This window comes from Sciurus carolinensis, chromosome 5 (genome assembly GCF_902686445.1).
Source record: "Sciurus carolinensis chromosome 5, mSciCar1.2, whole genome shotgun sequence".
Lineage (NCBI taxonomy): Eukaryota > Metazoa > Chordata > Mammalia > Rodentia > Sciuridae > Sciurus > Sciurus carolinensis.
In genome coordinates this window covers 142,221,720-142,238,721 of record NC_062217.1, presented here as the reverse complement: position 1 = coordinate 142,238,721, position 17,002 = coordinate 142,221,720, and the positions used below count along the sequence as shown (strand labels likewise).

Below are 17,002 nucleotides of genomic sequence, written 5' to 3'. Positions count from 1 at the left end.
GGAAAATGGTGATAAATGCTACAACTTAGATGAGCTTCCAGCACATTATATAGAATGAAAGAAGACAGGAACAAAAAGGTCACATATGTCAGAAGGTCTTTCACTATTTACCCATGACAGGCAGATCCAACCAGACAGAAATCAGAGTACAGGCACCAAACCATGGAGTGGAGAAGAGGGGTGTGTTCATTTCATGCTACATATGTTTTTGAGAAAAGAAGAGTAGATTTGAACTGGAGACAGATGATGATCACAGAAGACAGTAAATGCTTGTAAAAAGCACTAAAGTTAACTTCAAGAGGATTCAATGTATGATAGATGAATTTCTTCTTGATTTTATAAATGACAATTTTCCCTAAACTGATAAGATACAAACTTAGTGCAATCCTTGCCAGAATTCCACACTGGGTCTCTGCTGAAATTGACAATCTCATCTTAAAATTGATGTGCAAATTCAAGGGACTCTGTATTGCCTAACAGTCTGTACACCCAACACCACAGTTGGAGGACTCACATTCCCACTTGAAAACATGAAACACGGGGTTTTTCAAGATGGCAGACTAGAGGGTGGCTGCATTCCATGTTGCTCCAGGACTCAGGATTCAAGAACAGGAGATATTGAGAGACTTGGACCAACTCAAAGCCACCAGGTGAGTCTCTCCCGTTGGGGAGGCATCCCAGATGGGGCAGTAGTCCCAGAACGCAGGGAACTTTGTGAAGTAGAGTTGCACAACAAGACACCCCTCCCAGCACCGGAGCAGTGAACTGGGACAACTGGGAGCATCGTAGAGGAGGTGTGCTCAGCACAATGCTTGGACTTGGAGCAACCCACCGGGGCTCCGGGCAGCTGCCCAGAGGAGGAGGCATGCGGTGGGTCGCTTGGACTCAGAGCAATCGCTCCTGAACACCCGGGGGGCTGCCCAGAGGAGGAGGAGGAGGAGCGTGTGAGTCACTTGGACTCAGAGTGACTGCACCAGGGCTACGGGTGGTTGTCGGGAGGAGGAGGTGCGCAGTGAGTTGCTTGGACTCCTAGCGACCGCACCAGAACACCGGGTGGCTGCCCAGAGGAAGAAGCGTGCGGGCAGATCACTGGGACTCGGAGAGACTGTACAGGGCTCCAGGAGGCTGCTCAGAGGAGAGGCCACATAGCCAGGTGATTAGGTGCAGAGCAGGGTCCCAGGACCTAGGAGGCTTCTTGGTGGAAGAGCCGCACAGAGACAAGCTCAAGGGCGGAGAGAAGGTTCCAGGACTGCGGGCAGATTCTCTGAGGAGGGGCAGACTAAGGAGACTCGTCTGCAAAGGGCGAGGCTCCCAGGCCCAGGAGGTAGGTCTGGGCCCCTGGGAACGTTGCAGAGGAAGGCAGCCCAGTCCAGACGGTAGTTGTGGATTGAGGGGAACCTCTAGGAAGGAAACTGACCAGCGAGACCTCCCCACTGGGTGAGGTTTTCCCAAAAGGACGGTAAAACCAGAGACATAGGTCCAAAGAGGCCTTGCCTCAGCCAGCACCCTAGTTCCCCTTTGTATGACCTTTGGTCAACAAGTGGAGGCACCTCTGCCCACTAGCAGAGAATATACCCCACCTGAGGGTCACCACCCTTAGAGAGGCAGCTTCCTTGTGGAGCACCGCTTTATCAACCTCCTCCAAGACTGCAGGCTACTGAAGAATAAGAGGGGATATGCTAGAAATCTTCAGGGACATTATAAGTCAATAGAGGAAATCTGCAGTATCTCAGCGATCCACTGATACCTGAACAATATGAGAAAACAAGGGAAGAAAATGCCCCAAACAAATCTAGATGTTACATCAATAAAATCCAATGACAGCATGGCAGAAGAAATGACAGAAAGGCAGTTCAGAATGTACATAATTAAAATGATCAGGGAAGCAAACAATGAGATGAAAGAGCAAATGCAGGCATTGAATGATAGCACCAATCGACAGTTAAAAGAGCAAATACAGGAAGCAAAAGATCATTTCAATAAAGAGTCAGAGATATTGAAAAAAAAAAAACAAACAGAAATCCTTGAAATGAAGGAAACAATAAACCAAATTAAGAACTCCATAGAAAGCATAATAGGATAGAACACCTGGAAGACAGAACATCAGCTATTGAAGACAAAATATTTAACCTTGAAACAAAGTTGACCAAACAGAGAAGACAGAAAGAAATCATGAAGAGAATCTACAAGAACTATGGGATATCATGAAAAGGCCAAATTTAAGAATTATTGGGATTGAGGAATGCTTAGAGAAACAAACCAAAGGAATGAACAATCTATTCAATTAAATAATATCAGAAAATTTCCCAAATCTGAAGAATGAAATGGAAAATCAAGTTCAAGAGGCTTATAGGATTCCAAATACACAAAATTATAATAGACCCACACCAAGGCATATTATAATGAAAATACCTAAAATACAAAATAAAGACAGAATTTTAAAGGCTGTGAGAGAAAAGAATCAAATTACATTCAGGGGGAAACCAATATGGATATCAGCAGATTTTTCAATCCATACCCTAAAAGCTAGAAAAGCCTGGAACAAAATTTTTCAAACCCTCAAAGGAAATGGATGCCAACCAAAAATCTTATACCCAGCAAAACTTACCTTCACATTTCACAATGAAATAAAATCCTTCCATGATAAACAAAAGCTAAAAGAATTTACAAAAGAAAGCTGGCATTTCAGAACATTCTCAGCAAAATATTCCATGAGGAAGAGATGAAAAACAAAGAAGCAAATCAGCAAAGGGAGGAATCATCCTAAAGGAATTGTCAAATAAAGGAGCAACCAAGTCATGTCAAAAAAAAATAAATAAATAAAATTTTAAAAATGAGCCAAGGACTGGGAATACAAATCATATCTCAATAATAACCCTGAATGTTAATGACCTGAACTCATCAACAAAAGACATAGACTGGCAGATTGGATTAAAAAGAAAGATCCAACAATATGCTGCCTGCAAGAGAATCACCTCATAGAAAGAGATAACCATAGACTAAAGGTGAAAGGATGGGGAAAAACATACCATGCACATGGACACAGCAAAAAAGCTGGGGTATCCATCCTATTTCAGATAATGTGGATTTCAAGCCAAAGTTAGTCAGAAGGGATAAAGAAGGACATTTCATACTGCTTAAGGGAAGCATAAATCAGCAAGATATAACAATCATAAACATCTATGCCCCAAACAGTGGCTCATCCATGTATGTCAAACAAATCCTTCTCAATTTCAGAAACCAAATAGACCACAACACAATAATACTAGGTGATTTTAACACCCCTCTCTCACCACTGGACAAATTTTCCAAACAAAAATTGAACAAAGAAACCATGGATCTCAATAACACAATCAATAATTTAGACTTAACAGACATTTATAGAATATACCATCCAACCAAGAGCGAAAACACTTTCTTCTCAGCAGCACATGGATCCTTCTCTAAAATAGAACATATATTATGCCACAAAGCTAATGTTAGCAAATACAAGAAGATAGAGACACTACCTTGTACTCTATCAGATCATAATGGATTGAAATTAGAAATAAATAAGAGTAAAAAACAGAAACTACTCCAACACCTGGAGATTAAACAATATGCTACTATATGATGAATGGATAACAGAAGATATTAGGAAGGAAATTAAAAAATTCTTAGAGGTAAATTAGAACAAAGAAACATCATATCAAAATCTCTGGGACACTATGAAAGCAGTACTTAGAGGAAAATTTATTTCATGGAGCACATTTAATAAAAGAAGTAAAACTCAAAAAATAAACGACCTAACACTACAGCTCAAAGCCCTAGAAAAAGAAAAACAGACCAACACCAAAAGTAGTAGAAGACAGGAAGTAGTTAAACTCAGAGCTGAAATCAACGAAATTGAAACAAAAGAAACAATACAAAAAATTGACAAAATAAATAGTTGGTTCCTCGAAAAAATAACAAAATTGATAAACCTTTAGCCACACTAACAAAGAGAAGACGAGAGAAAACCCAAATCACTAAAATTCGGAATGAACAAGGAAATATCACAACAGACACGACTGAAATACAAAACATAATTAGAAGCTATTTTGAAAATCTATACTCCAACAAACTAGAAAATTTTGAAGACATCAACAGGTTTCTAGAATCATATGAATTACCTAAACTGAACGAGGAGGACATACACAATTTAAATAGACCAATTTCAAGTAATGAAATAGAAGAAGTCATCAAAAGCCTACCAACAAAGAAAAGTACAGGACCAGATGGGTTCTCAGCCGAGTTCTACAAAACCTTTAAAGAAGAGCTCATTCCAATACTCCTCAAAGTATTCCATGAAATAGAAGAGGAGGGAACCCTCCCAAACTCATTCTATGAAGCCAATATTACCTTGATACCTAAACCAGACAGAGACACATTGAGGAAAGAAAATTTCAGACCAATATCCTTAATGAACACCGATGCAAAAATTCTCATCAAAATTTTAGCAAATCACATACAAAAACATATTAAAAAGATAGTGCACCATGATCAAGTGGGTTTCATCCCAGGGGTGCAAGGTTGGTTCAACATCAAGAAAAAAATAAATATAATTCACCATATCAATAGACTTAAAGTCAAGAATCACATGATTATTTCAATAGATGCAGAGAAGGCATTTGATAAAATACAGCACCCCTTCATGCTCAAAACACTAGAAAAAATAGGGATAGTGGGAACATTCCTTAACATTGTAAAGGCCATCTATGCTAAGCCCATGACTAATATCATTCTAAATGGTGAAAAACTAAAAGCATTTCCCCTAAAAACTGGAAAAAGGCAGGGATGCCCTCTTTCACCACTTCTTTTCAAAATCGTCCTTGAAACTCTAGCCAGAGCAATTAGACAGACCAAAGAAATTAAAGGAATACGAATAGGAAAGAAGAACTCAAACTATCCCTATTTGCTGATGATATGATTGTATACTTAGAGGAACCAGGAAATTCCACCAGAAAACTTTTAGATCTCATAAATGAATTCAGTAAAGTAGCGGGATATAAGATCAATGCACATAAATCTAAGGCATTTTTATACATAAGCGATGAATCTTCAGAAAGAGAAATTAGGAAAACTACCCCATTCACAATAGCTTCGAAAAAAATAAAATACTTGGGAATCAATCTCACAAAAGAGGTGAAAGACCTCTACAATGAGAACTACAGAACACTAAAGAAAGAAATTAAAGAAAACCTTAGAAGATGGAAAGATCTCCCATGTTCTTGGATAGGCAGAATTAATATTGTCAAAATGGCCATACTACCTAAAGTGCTATACAGATTCAATGCAATTCCAATTAAAATCCCAATGATGTACCTTACAGAAATAGAGCAAGCAATTATGAAATTCATCTGGAAGAATAAAAAACCCAGAATAGCTAAAGCAATCCTTGGCAGAAAGAGTGAAGCAGGGGGTATCGCAATACCAGATCTTCAACTCTACTACAAAGCAATAGTAACAAAAATGGCATGGTATTGGTACCAAAATAGAAAGGTGGATCAATGGTACAGAATAGAGGACACGGGTACAAACCCAAATAAATACAATTTTCTCATACTAGACAAAGGGGCCATAAATATGCAATGGAGAAAAGATAGCCTCTTCAACAAATGGTGCTGGGAGAATTGGAAATCCATATGCAACAGAATGAAACTAAACCCATATCTCTCACCATGCACGAAACTAAACTCAAAATGGATTAAGGATCTCGGAATCAGACCAGAGACCTTGCATCTTATAGAAGAAAAAGTAGGTCCAGAGCTTCAACATGTCGGCTTAGGACCAGACTTCCCTAACAGGACTCCCATAGCACAAGAAATAAAAGCAAGAATTAATAACTGGGATAGATTCAAACTAAAAAGCTTTCTCTCAGCAAAGGAAACTATCAGCAATGCGAAGAAAGAGCCTACAGAGTGGGAGAAAATCTTTGCCAATCACACTTCAGATAGAGCACTAATCTCCAGAATCTATAAAGAACTCAAAAAATTCTACACCAAGAATGCAAATAATCCAATCAACAAATGGGCTAAGGTAATGAATAGACACTTCACAGAAGATCTACAAGCAATCAACAAACATATGGAAAAATGTTCAACATCTCTAGTAATAAGAGAAATGCAAATCAAAACCACCCTAAGATTCCATCTCACCCAAATTAGAATGGCGATTATCAAGAACACAAGCAACAACAGGTGTTGGCGAGGATGTGGGGAGAAAGGTACACTCATACATTGCTGGTGGGGCTGCAAATTAGTGCAGCCACTCTGGAAAGCAGTGTGGAGACTCCTTAGAAAACTTGGAATGGAACCACCATTTGACCCAGCTATCCCACTCCTTGGCCTATACCCAAAGGATTTAAAATCAGCATATTACAGAGATACAGCCACATCAATGTTCATAGCTGCTCAGTTCACAATAGCCAGATCGTGGAACCAATCTAGATGTCCTTCAATTGATGAATGGATAAAGAAACTGTGGTATATATATACAATGGAATATTACTCAGTCATAAAGAATGATAAAATTATGGCATTTGCAGGCAAATGGATGAAACTAGAGAGTATCATGCTAAGTGAGATAAGCCAATTTCAAAAAACCAAAGGACGAATGATATCGCTAATAAGTGGATGATGACACATAATGGGTGGTGGGAGGAGTTAGTGTTAGGGTTAGAGTTAGGGTTAGGGAGGGGGGAAAGAATGGAGGAAGGAAGGACTGTATAGAGGGAAAAGAGGGGTGGGGGGTGAAGGGAAAAAATAACAGAATGAATCAAACAACATTACCCTATGTAAATTTATGATTACACAAATGGTATGCCTTTACGCCATGTACAAACAGAGAAACAACATGTATCCCATTTGTTTACAATAAAAAAAATGCTTACAGAAAAAAGAAATACAAAACATAATTAGAAGCTATTTTGAAAATCTATACTCCAACAAACTAGAAAATTTTGAAGACATCAACAGGTTTCTAGAGATCATATGAATTGCCTAAACTGAACGAGGAGGACATACACAATTTAAATAGACCAATTTCAAAGTAATGAAATAGAAGAAGTCATCAAAAGCCTACCAACAAAGAAAAGTCCAGGACCAGATGGGTTCTCAGCCGAGTTCTACAAAACCTTTAAAGAAGAGCTCATTCCAATACTCCTCAAAGTATTCCATGAAATAGAAGAGGAGGGAACCCTCCCAAACTCATTCTATGAAGCCAATATTACTCTGATACCTAAACCAGACAGAGACACATTGAGGAAAGAAAATTTCAGACCAATATCCTTAATGAACATCCGATGCAAAAATTCTCATCAAAATTTTAGCAAATCACATACAAAAACATATTAAAAAGATAGTGCACCATGATCAAGTGGGTTTCATCCCAGGGATGCAAGGTTGGTTCAACATCAAGAAAAATCAATATAATTCACCATATCAATAGACTTAAAGTCAAGAATCACATGATTATTTCAATAGATGCAGAGAAAGGCATTGATAAAATACAGCATCCCTTCATGCTCAAAACACTAGAAAAAATAGGGATAGTAGGGAACATTCCTCAACATTGTAAAGGCCATCTATGCTAAGCCCATGACTAATATCATTCTAAATGGTGAAAAAACTAAAAGCATTCCCCCTAAAAACTGGAAAAAGGCAGGGATGCCCTCTTTCACCACTTCTTTTCAAAATAGTCCTTGAAACTCTAGCCAGAGCAATTAGACAGACCAAAGAAATTAAAGGAATACGAATAGGAAAGAAGAACTCAAACTATCCCTATTTGCTGATGATATGATTGTATACTTAGAGGAACCAGGAAATTCCACCAGAAAACTTTTAGATCTCATAAATGAATTCAGTAAAGTAGCGGGATATAAGATCAATGCACATAAATCTAAGGCATTTTTATACATAAGCGATGAATCTTCAGAAAGAGAAATTAGGAAAACTACCCCATTCACAATAGCTTCGAAAAAAATAAAATACTTGGGAATCAATCTCACAAAAGAGGTGAAAGACCTCTACAATGAGAACTACAGAACACTAAAGAAAGAAATTAAAGAAAACCTTAGAAGATGGAAAGATCTCCCATGTTCTTGGATAGGCAGAATTAATATTGTCAAAATGGCCATACTACCTAAAGTGCTATACAGATTCAATGCAATTCCAATTAAAATCCCAATGATGTACCTTACAGAAATAGAGCAAGCAATTATGAAATTCATCTGGAAGAATAAAAAACCCAGAATAGCTAAAGCAATCCTTGGCAGAAAGAGTGAAGCAGGGGGTATCGCAATACCAGATCTTCAACTCTACTACAAAGCAATAGTAACAAAAATGGCATGGTATTGGTACCAAAATAGAAAGGTGGATCAATGGTACAGAATAGAGGACACGGATACAAACCCAAATAAATACAATTTTCTCATACTAGACAAAGGGGCCATAAATATGCAATGGAGAAAAGATAGCCTCTTCAACAAATGGTGCTGGGAGAATTGGAAATCCATATGCAACAGAATGAAACTAAACCCATATCTCTCACCATGCACGAAACTAAACTCAAAATGGATTAAGGATCTCGGAATCAGACCAGAGACCTTGCATCTTATAGAAGAAAAAGTAGGTCCAGAGCTTCAACATGTCGGCTTAGGACCAGACTTCCCTAACAGGACTCCCATAGCACAAGAAATAAAAGCAAGAATTAATAACTGGGATAGATTCAAACTAAAAAGCTTTCTCTCAGCAAAGGAAACTATCAGCAATGCGAAGAAAGAGCCTACAGAGTGGGAGAAAATCTTTGCCAATCACACTTCAGATAGAGCACTAATCTCCAGAATCTATAAAGAACTCAAAAAATTCTACACCAAGAATGCAAATAATCCAATCAACAAATGGGCTAAGGTAATGAATAGACACTTCACAGAAGATCTACAAGCAATCAACAAACATATGGAAAAATGTTCAACATCTCTAGTAATAAGAGAAATGCAAATCAAAACCACCCTAAGATTCCATCTCACCCAAATTAGAATGGCGATAATCAAGAACACAAACAACAACAGGTGTTGGCGAGGATGTGGGGAGAAAGGCACACTCATACATTGCTGGTGGGTCTGAAAATTAGTGCAGCCACTCTGAAAAGCCGTGTGGAGACTCCTTAGAAAACTTGGAATGGAACCACCATTTGACCCAGCTATCCCACTCCTTGGCCTATACCCAAAGGATTTAAAATCAGCATATTACAGAGATACAGCCACATCAATGTTCATAGCTGCTCAGTTCACAATAGCCAGATCGTGGAACCAATCTAGATGTCCTTCAATTGATGAATGGATAAAGAAACTGTGGTATATATATACAATGGAATATTACTCAGTCATAAAGAATGATAAAATTATGGCATTTGCAGGCAAATGGATGAAACTAGAGAGTATCATGCTAAGTGAGATAAGCCAATTTCAAAAAACCAAAGGACGAATGATATCGCTAATAAGTGGATGATGACACATAATGGGTGGTGGGAGGAGTTAGTGTTAGGGTTAGAGTTAGGGTTAGGGAGGGGGGAAAGAATGGAGGAAGGAAGGACTGTATAGAGGGAAAAGAGGGGTGGGGGGTGAAGGGAAAAAATAACAGAATGAATCAAACAACATTACCCTATGTAAATTTATGATTACACAAATGGTATGCCTTTACGCCTTGTACAAACAGAGAAACAACATGTATCCCATTTGTTTACAATAAAAAAAATGCTTACAGAAAAAAGAAATACAAAACATAATTAGAAGCTATTTTGAAAATCTATACTCCAACAAAATAGAAAATTTTGAAGACATCAACAGGTTTCTAGAGACATATGAATTGCCTAAACTGAACGAGGAGGACATACACAATTTAAATAGACCAATTTCAAATAATGAAATAGAAGAAGTCATCAAAAGCCTACCAACAAAGAAAAGTCCAGGACCAGATGGGTTCTCAGCCGAGTTCTACAAAACCTTTAAAGAAGACCTCATTCCAATACTCCTCAAAGTATTCCATGAAATAGAAGAGGAGGGAACCCTCCCAAACTCATTCTATGAAGCCAATATTACTCTGATACCTAAACCAGACAGAGACACATTGAGGAAAGAAAATTTCAGACCAATATCCTTAATGAACATCGATGCAAAAATTCTCAACAAAATTTTAGCAAATCACATACAAAAACATATTAAAAAGATAGTGCACCATGATCAAGTGGGTTTCATCCCAGGATGCAAGGTTGGTTCAACATCAGGAAATCAATAAATGCACCATATCAGTAGGCTTAAAGTCAAGAATCACATGATTATTTCAATAGATGCAGAAAAAGCATTGATAAAATACAGTATCCCTTCATGCTCAAAACACTGAAAAAAATAGGGATAGTAGGAACATTCCTCAACATTATAAAGGCCATCTATGCTAAGCCCATGACTAATATCATTCTAAATGGTAAAAAACTGAAAGCATTCCCCCTAAAAACTGTAACAAGGCAGGGATGCCCTCTTCCACCACTTCTATTCAACATCATCCTTGAAACTCTAGCCAGCGCAATTAGCCAGACCAAAGAAATTAAAGGGATACGAATAGGAAAAGAAGAACTCAAACTATCCCTATTTGCTGATGATGTGATTATATACTTAGAGGAACCAGGAAATTCCACCAGAAAACTTTTAGATCTCATAAGTGAATTCAGTAAAGTAGCAGGATATAAGATCAATGCACATAAATCTAATGTATTTTTATACATAAGTGATGAATCTTTGGAAAGAATAATTAGGAAAACTACCCCATTCACAATAGCATCGAAAAAAATAAAATACTTGGGAATCAATGTCACAAAAGAGGTGAAAGACTTCTACAATGAGAACTACAGAACACTAAAGAAAGAAATTAAAGAAAACCTTAGAAGATGGAAAGATCTCCCATGTTCCTGGATAGGAAGAATTAATATTGTCAAAATGGCCATACTACCTAAAGTGCTATACAGATTCAATGCAATTCCAATTAAAATCTCAATGACGTACCTTAAGAGCAAGCAATTATGAAATTCATCTGGAAGAATAAAAAACCCAGAATAGCTAAAGCAATCCTCAGTAGAAAGCCTCACATTTACAGTCAAATGGTCTTTGACAAGGGTGCCAAGGAAAGCCAATGGGAATAGATAACCTTTCAACACATGCGGCAGTGACAGCACATTCCTTCTTGCAGAGTCCCTGACAGACACCAATCTCTAGCTCTGTATATGTGTGACTTCACTGAAAGCTACACTCAACAAGGCTTCTCTCATGCCTCCACCTACTCTTGCCCACCACACACCACTATCTGCAAAACCAACCCATCTGCAGTTCACTCTGCTGTCCACCACTGCCCATGTCAAGGCCTATTCAATCCACAGGACATGCAGCAGGTGCACCCAGGGTAAGCTGCTCCTTTCCAGCTCCCAAACACTCTTCAGTGATGAACTCCATCTTCATGTCATGGCGTGGTGTTCTATATATTATAACTTGATTGGAAATTGCCTCTTTCAGTAGCCGTGTTCTTGGTTTTTGTTTCAGTATTTATTTGCATCATGTCTTCTTTTTATTGAGCCATTCTAGCTGAGAATTTGTCTGTTTATTAACTCTTTCAAACAACGAAGGGTGCATTCTGTTTCTCTTCACATAGATTATTTGTATCTACAGAAGAGTCAGCATGTTCGAATTATTTTATAATTTCATGTTTTCCATGCTGCTTCATGGAGATTCATGCTCCCCTAGGTTATCAAAGTGCTTGACAATCACTATTGTCCTGACAACATAACACCCTCAGCAAATTTAAAGGAGTTCAACAAACCATAATATCATCAATAAATCAAACAACTGAGCTGTCGTCAACACTTTACCTGGGCCATTTTTATCAGGAAACAGTCAATGAAGTCCCCGGGATCTTTAACATCCAGGGATTCTTCATGTTCTTTTACTTTCTCCAAAATATAATTTTTTGCATAATTCATATTTTTTATTAAAATGTTATGACTCCCTGGAAGATAATCAGTGAGAGCAGGGAAAGTATTGCAGACCTATAAGAGAAAACAATAATATATTCATAAAAAGTATTTATAACATGTGACATATTGTAAGCTCTGGTAAGAACTTATTGCTCTATATGTAAATAAAATTTGGATCTATCTTGAGGTGTCATTTTATTGAAAATATATAATTCTCTAGGTTTATACAATGATTGAGGGGAGAATTTTCTGAGCAGAACATCAATAGTGATAATCATTAATGAAATTTATAAACTTTCTTTATTCTATATTTTAATTTTATACCACTTCACTTTATTCTGCACCAATTACCCCAAAATATGATATGTGACAGGATGAATTAATGTGATTCACATTTTGTAGATAAGAAAAGAGATTAAGGAATTTGGGGAAACGATTTGGAGCACAACACTACTCCCTGCTGCTTTATTTGTAACAACCAGCTTCAGACATGGAATGAGTGTCCTAGGAGTGGAGGTTGCCCAAAGACAACATGACCCCGAACTCCCCTCCAGAGCAGCCAAGCAACTTCTAAAGAGCACTCAAATATTAATTAGAGTATAGGACATGCCAACTCAGCACAGAGAAAAATTGTGAGGTTTTATGATCCACACACCATAAAAACAACGATGTTGTCTTTCCTAACCCAGTGATCTCTATAGCTAGGATAGCAGCTAAAGACCAAAACCCCAGACCCAACTCAAGGATTCTACAGCATTTCATTGTCCCTAATCTTCTCTCTTCTTCAAGAAAATATTCTCTTCCTGAATTAAGATATTCCTGCCAAGTACTTTGATGAGGAGTCTCCAAGTGTTGATTGCAGGACAGGCCTTGTGGGCAATGGGAGCTTTTAAAGAGTACCAGGATGTCCACTGAGGTCATCCTTTGTGTAGTCCCCCAAGGCCTTACAGAAACAGGGCTTTTGACATTTGAAGGGATATCCACCCAGCAGTGAGCTAACAGTCTTCAAAGTCACTCTAAACGGGCACCTTCATGTTCCTGCATGAAAAATAGAGAACTCGGAAACTTTTCCCAGATATTTACTCCATGATACTCTAGGCAAGACAGCAGAGTCCAGACAATCACCTCATCTCATGCTCAATATACTGTTTTGGATGTGTCTGGAAAAGACTCAAAGTGTTTTCTAAAGAAGAAAGAAACTTGGCCTCACTTGCATCCATGCAGAGCTCAGAATCCTGACGTTTTCATTCAACATGTTTATCAAGGTGAGAAAATCTGGATCTTGGTAGTCAAAACGGTTCTTGAAAACGATGGAGCAGATCACATTGCAGGGAGCACAGCCCAGGATGAAGGTGGGATCACAGGGTGAGCCTAAAGAATTGGAAATTAGTCAAAATACATTCTACTGTTTTGAATAACTAAAAAGAATAAATAAGGAAAGTGAAAACAAAAAATAAATAAATTTTTTCAGAAAAAAAGAATTGGAAATGATTTTAAATTATCCTTGTAGTTGGCCATTACTTAAATAAATGGGTTCGATATACTCAGTTCACATCCACTGCCTTTACTTACATACTTTTCACTGCAAGGTTCTCTTATTGGGAAGATAAAGACTTTCTACTTAACAATTCCAATATTGCAGCAGAAACACAGTAAAAGATAATGTAGACATTTTAAACAATATATCATCTACACAACAACTGAAAGCAAAATATTCACATGCATTAAAAAGAAGGCTTTCCAAGGTCATGGCACATGCCTACAATCCCAGAGGCCTTGGGAGGTGAAGGAGGAGGATTGCAAGTTCCAGGCCAGACTCAGCAACTTCGTGAGGCCCTAAGGACTTAGTGAGACCTTGTCTCAAAATAAAAAATAAAAGGGTTGGGGATATGGCTCAAGGGTAAAGTGCCCTGGGTTCAATCTTCAGAACCAAAAATAAAAGAACAAAGAATCATGTTTACCTATCTGAGTAGGCCATGGGAACCCAGCATGTTAAATAGTGGAGTTTACAATACTCAGTTCACATCCACTGCATTTACATACACCTCATTAATCCCTGGGATTTCTGATTGTGTTTGTTATTGTTTTGATATTGTTGGTGGTGTTGGTACTGGGGATTGAGCCCAAAGGCACCATAACACTGAGCTACATCCCCAATCCTTTTCTTTATTTTATATTTTTAGACAGAGTCACACTAAGTTGGTAGGGCCTCCCTAATGTACTGAGGCTGGCCTTGAACTAGGGATCATCCTATCACAGACTCTCAAGTCACTGTGATTACAAGTTTGCCCAACCATGTCCAACGAACGGCTAAATCTTAATGGCAAAAGATCATCTTAACCATAATAATTCAAGTGTTCAGAACAGAATTTCATCTGTCAATAAAGCCTATGAAAAATACAGCAATAAGAAAGAAAGGGAGACTATACTGTGGACCTGGAAATTTTGTATATGTAATGAATGAATTCTGTGTGGAACCAGTGCAGAGGAATTAAATGGAGAGACTGTGGGTGAGTCATGCAGATAGAGGCTAAAAAATGAGAAAAGCAAAAGGCATGTGATATTTGAGATGAAAAAGTAATAGTGCTAATTAGATTTGTTTGCTGAAATAAGCAACTTTTATTCAAAATACAAACTCCAGGTAAGGCAAACAAAAATGTGAAACTAATAGAGACATATGATTTCTCATTTGGAAGTTTAAAAAATGAATTTCACTCCTTAGGAAATAAATGTCCATCATTGCCAATGAAGCTATTAATTTGATTCTTTGGACACAGCTGACTTTTGTTACTTTTGTGATATAGTCCTCAAAAGAATAGAATAGGGCCAGGGTTGGGGCTCAGTGGTAGAGTGTTTGCCTATCATGTGTGAGACACTGGGTTTGATTCATAGCACCACATATAAATACATAAAATAAAGATCCATCAACAACTAAAAAAATAATATAGTATATTTATATCATTTTAAAATTTGTCCATCTCATGCATCAAGTTTATTATTTTGCAGGAAATGAAACCAAAGTATAGGAAATATTCCTTTTTTTTTGAGGAATCTCTAAGGTAAATTGCTATAACCAAATAACAGTTGCCATTTATAGGTATAAGCTCCTGTACTCATACCTATGGACCCTAAATAAGGGAGGCTAGAATCAAAGGCACTCTGAAAATATAGGAGGGTGTTCAAAAATATAAAACATCCTGAGAGATGCTGTGTGCCAGCATCTTTAAACATTACAGGGCTCTAAGTCTTCAGAACTGTGTTATTTACAGACATGGGGGTGGAAGGTAATTTGCAGAGTCCTGGAGATTGGGGGTGTGGCACTTGTGTGTCACACACTGATAAAGTAAAATTGTTAATCTTTCTTTCAGCTTCATTTGAAACAGGAAATGTGAAAACAAAGTCATTTGGAATCCAAGCTGATAATCACATTCATGGTGACAAACACAGGAGAGGAGAGTTGGCACTGAGAGGAAAATAAGTACCCAAAATCCAATGACTAGGGGAAGAAAAGAAATGCAAAACTGAAATCAGAGTCACTACATTATTAGGGGAGACTATATAAGGAGGTACTCAGAGTCTTCAAAACCTATTAAAGAAATTGTTTTATAAATTTCGATTGTGTACTCGGTAGAGTTGTGTGAAAACAGATATTTTACCAAAGAATGTAAATCAAAACACTAAATATGGGAAAGAAGATGTAATTTATGAATTTTTATAAAAATATTTCAGTACTTAGAGAGAAATAATTGATGAGAATTTGATGAAGAGAGAGCTAAGCAATGAAAACCATGCATTCACCATAACTGCCCAAAGCTACAGCCTGGACCTGCAGGAATCCCTGAGCCATGCCACTGAAGCTGTGCACACAAGTAAAGTCCAACTTAGTGAAAGAAGATGGCGACAGGTCGGGGCCCCATGAGGGAGTGCTGGGGTCACTGCCTCCACATTCACTTACAAGCTGTTCTCTGCTGACACGATCTGGAATAGGTAAACCTCATTAACCACAAGGGAAAACACTGCTCCTTAACTCTTTAGAAAAAAAAAAACTCAAATACTAAGTTCAAGATTTCTGAGTGTAAAAAAAAAAATTATTCAGGGATAGAAAGAGATCAAAAGAATTTTTACTCCCTAACTGCAGGCCCAGTCATGTCACTACACATGCAACATTAATAAACAAACGCGTCCTATCTCTCTATTTTTGTGTGTGTGTGTGAGATGAGCATGGTTTTGAGGACCAGAGGAGAAATGTTATGGTTTACATATTAGATGTCCCCCAAAAGACAAAACAAGAATGTTTAGAGCTAAAATGATTAGCATGTGAAGAAATAACATACCAAACCTGTGGAATACAGCAAAGACAGGGCTAAGGAGAGGTTTATAGCAATCAAAACTCCATCAAAAAAGTAGAAAGATCAGAAATATCACAGTATCTCTAGAAACTAGTAAATCAAGAAAAAAAAATCTTTGAAACATAAGTATCACTTAAGGAACCAATTCTTTAAAAGGAAAATCAATAAAAAAAAATTGGAAAAAGGATTGTGAATGTTTTTACCCTAAAGAAATTATCTTAGAGAATAGAGAAATATTTAACCTGATTTAAGCTTTTCAAAATGTATACATATATAAAAGCATCATATTGTGCCCTGCAATTATGGGTATTCTTTATGATCTTATATATGTGAAAAATGAATTTAATAAAAATGTTATATATTTCAAAAGTGCTAGGGTAGAACTTTTTTAAATTTATTTTTATTGTAAACAAATGGGATACATCTTGTTTCTCTGTACATGAAGTAGAGGCATACCGTTTGTGTAATCATACATTTACATAGGGTAATAGTTTTTTATTCATTCTGTTATTTTTTTACTCCCCCCCACCCCTCCCATTCCTCTTTTCCCTCTATACAGTCCTTCCTTCCTCCATTCTTGCTCTCCTCCCAACCCCTATTATGTGTCATCATCCGCT

The 17,002-nt window shown here is 37.5% G+C and overlaps 1 protein-coding gene across 1 annotated transcript in view; it reads right to left on the bottom strand.

The window, feature by feature from the left end:
* LOC124985193 (cytochrome P450 2C19-like) overlaps window positions 1–17,002 on the bottom strand; it is a 50,956-nt gene that overhangs the window by 31,244 nt on the left and 2,710 nt on the right. Inside the window, exons 4-5 of the mRNA XM_047553685.1 lie at window positions 13,247–13,407; window positions 11,932–12,108 (exon numbers count right to left, since the gene is read on the bottom strand). Of these exons, the coding sequence (XP_047409641.1) occupies window positions 11,932–12,108; window positions 13,247–13,407 (338 nt within the window). The remainder of the gene's footprint in view (window positions 1–11,931; window positions 12,109–13,246; window positions 13,408–17,002) is intronic.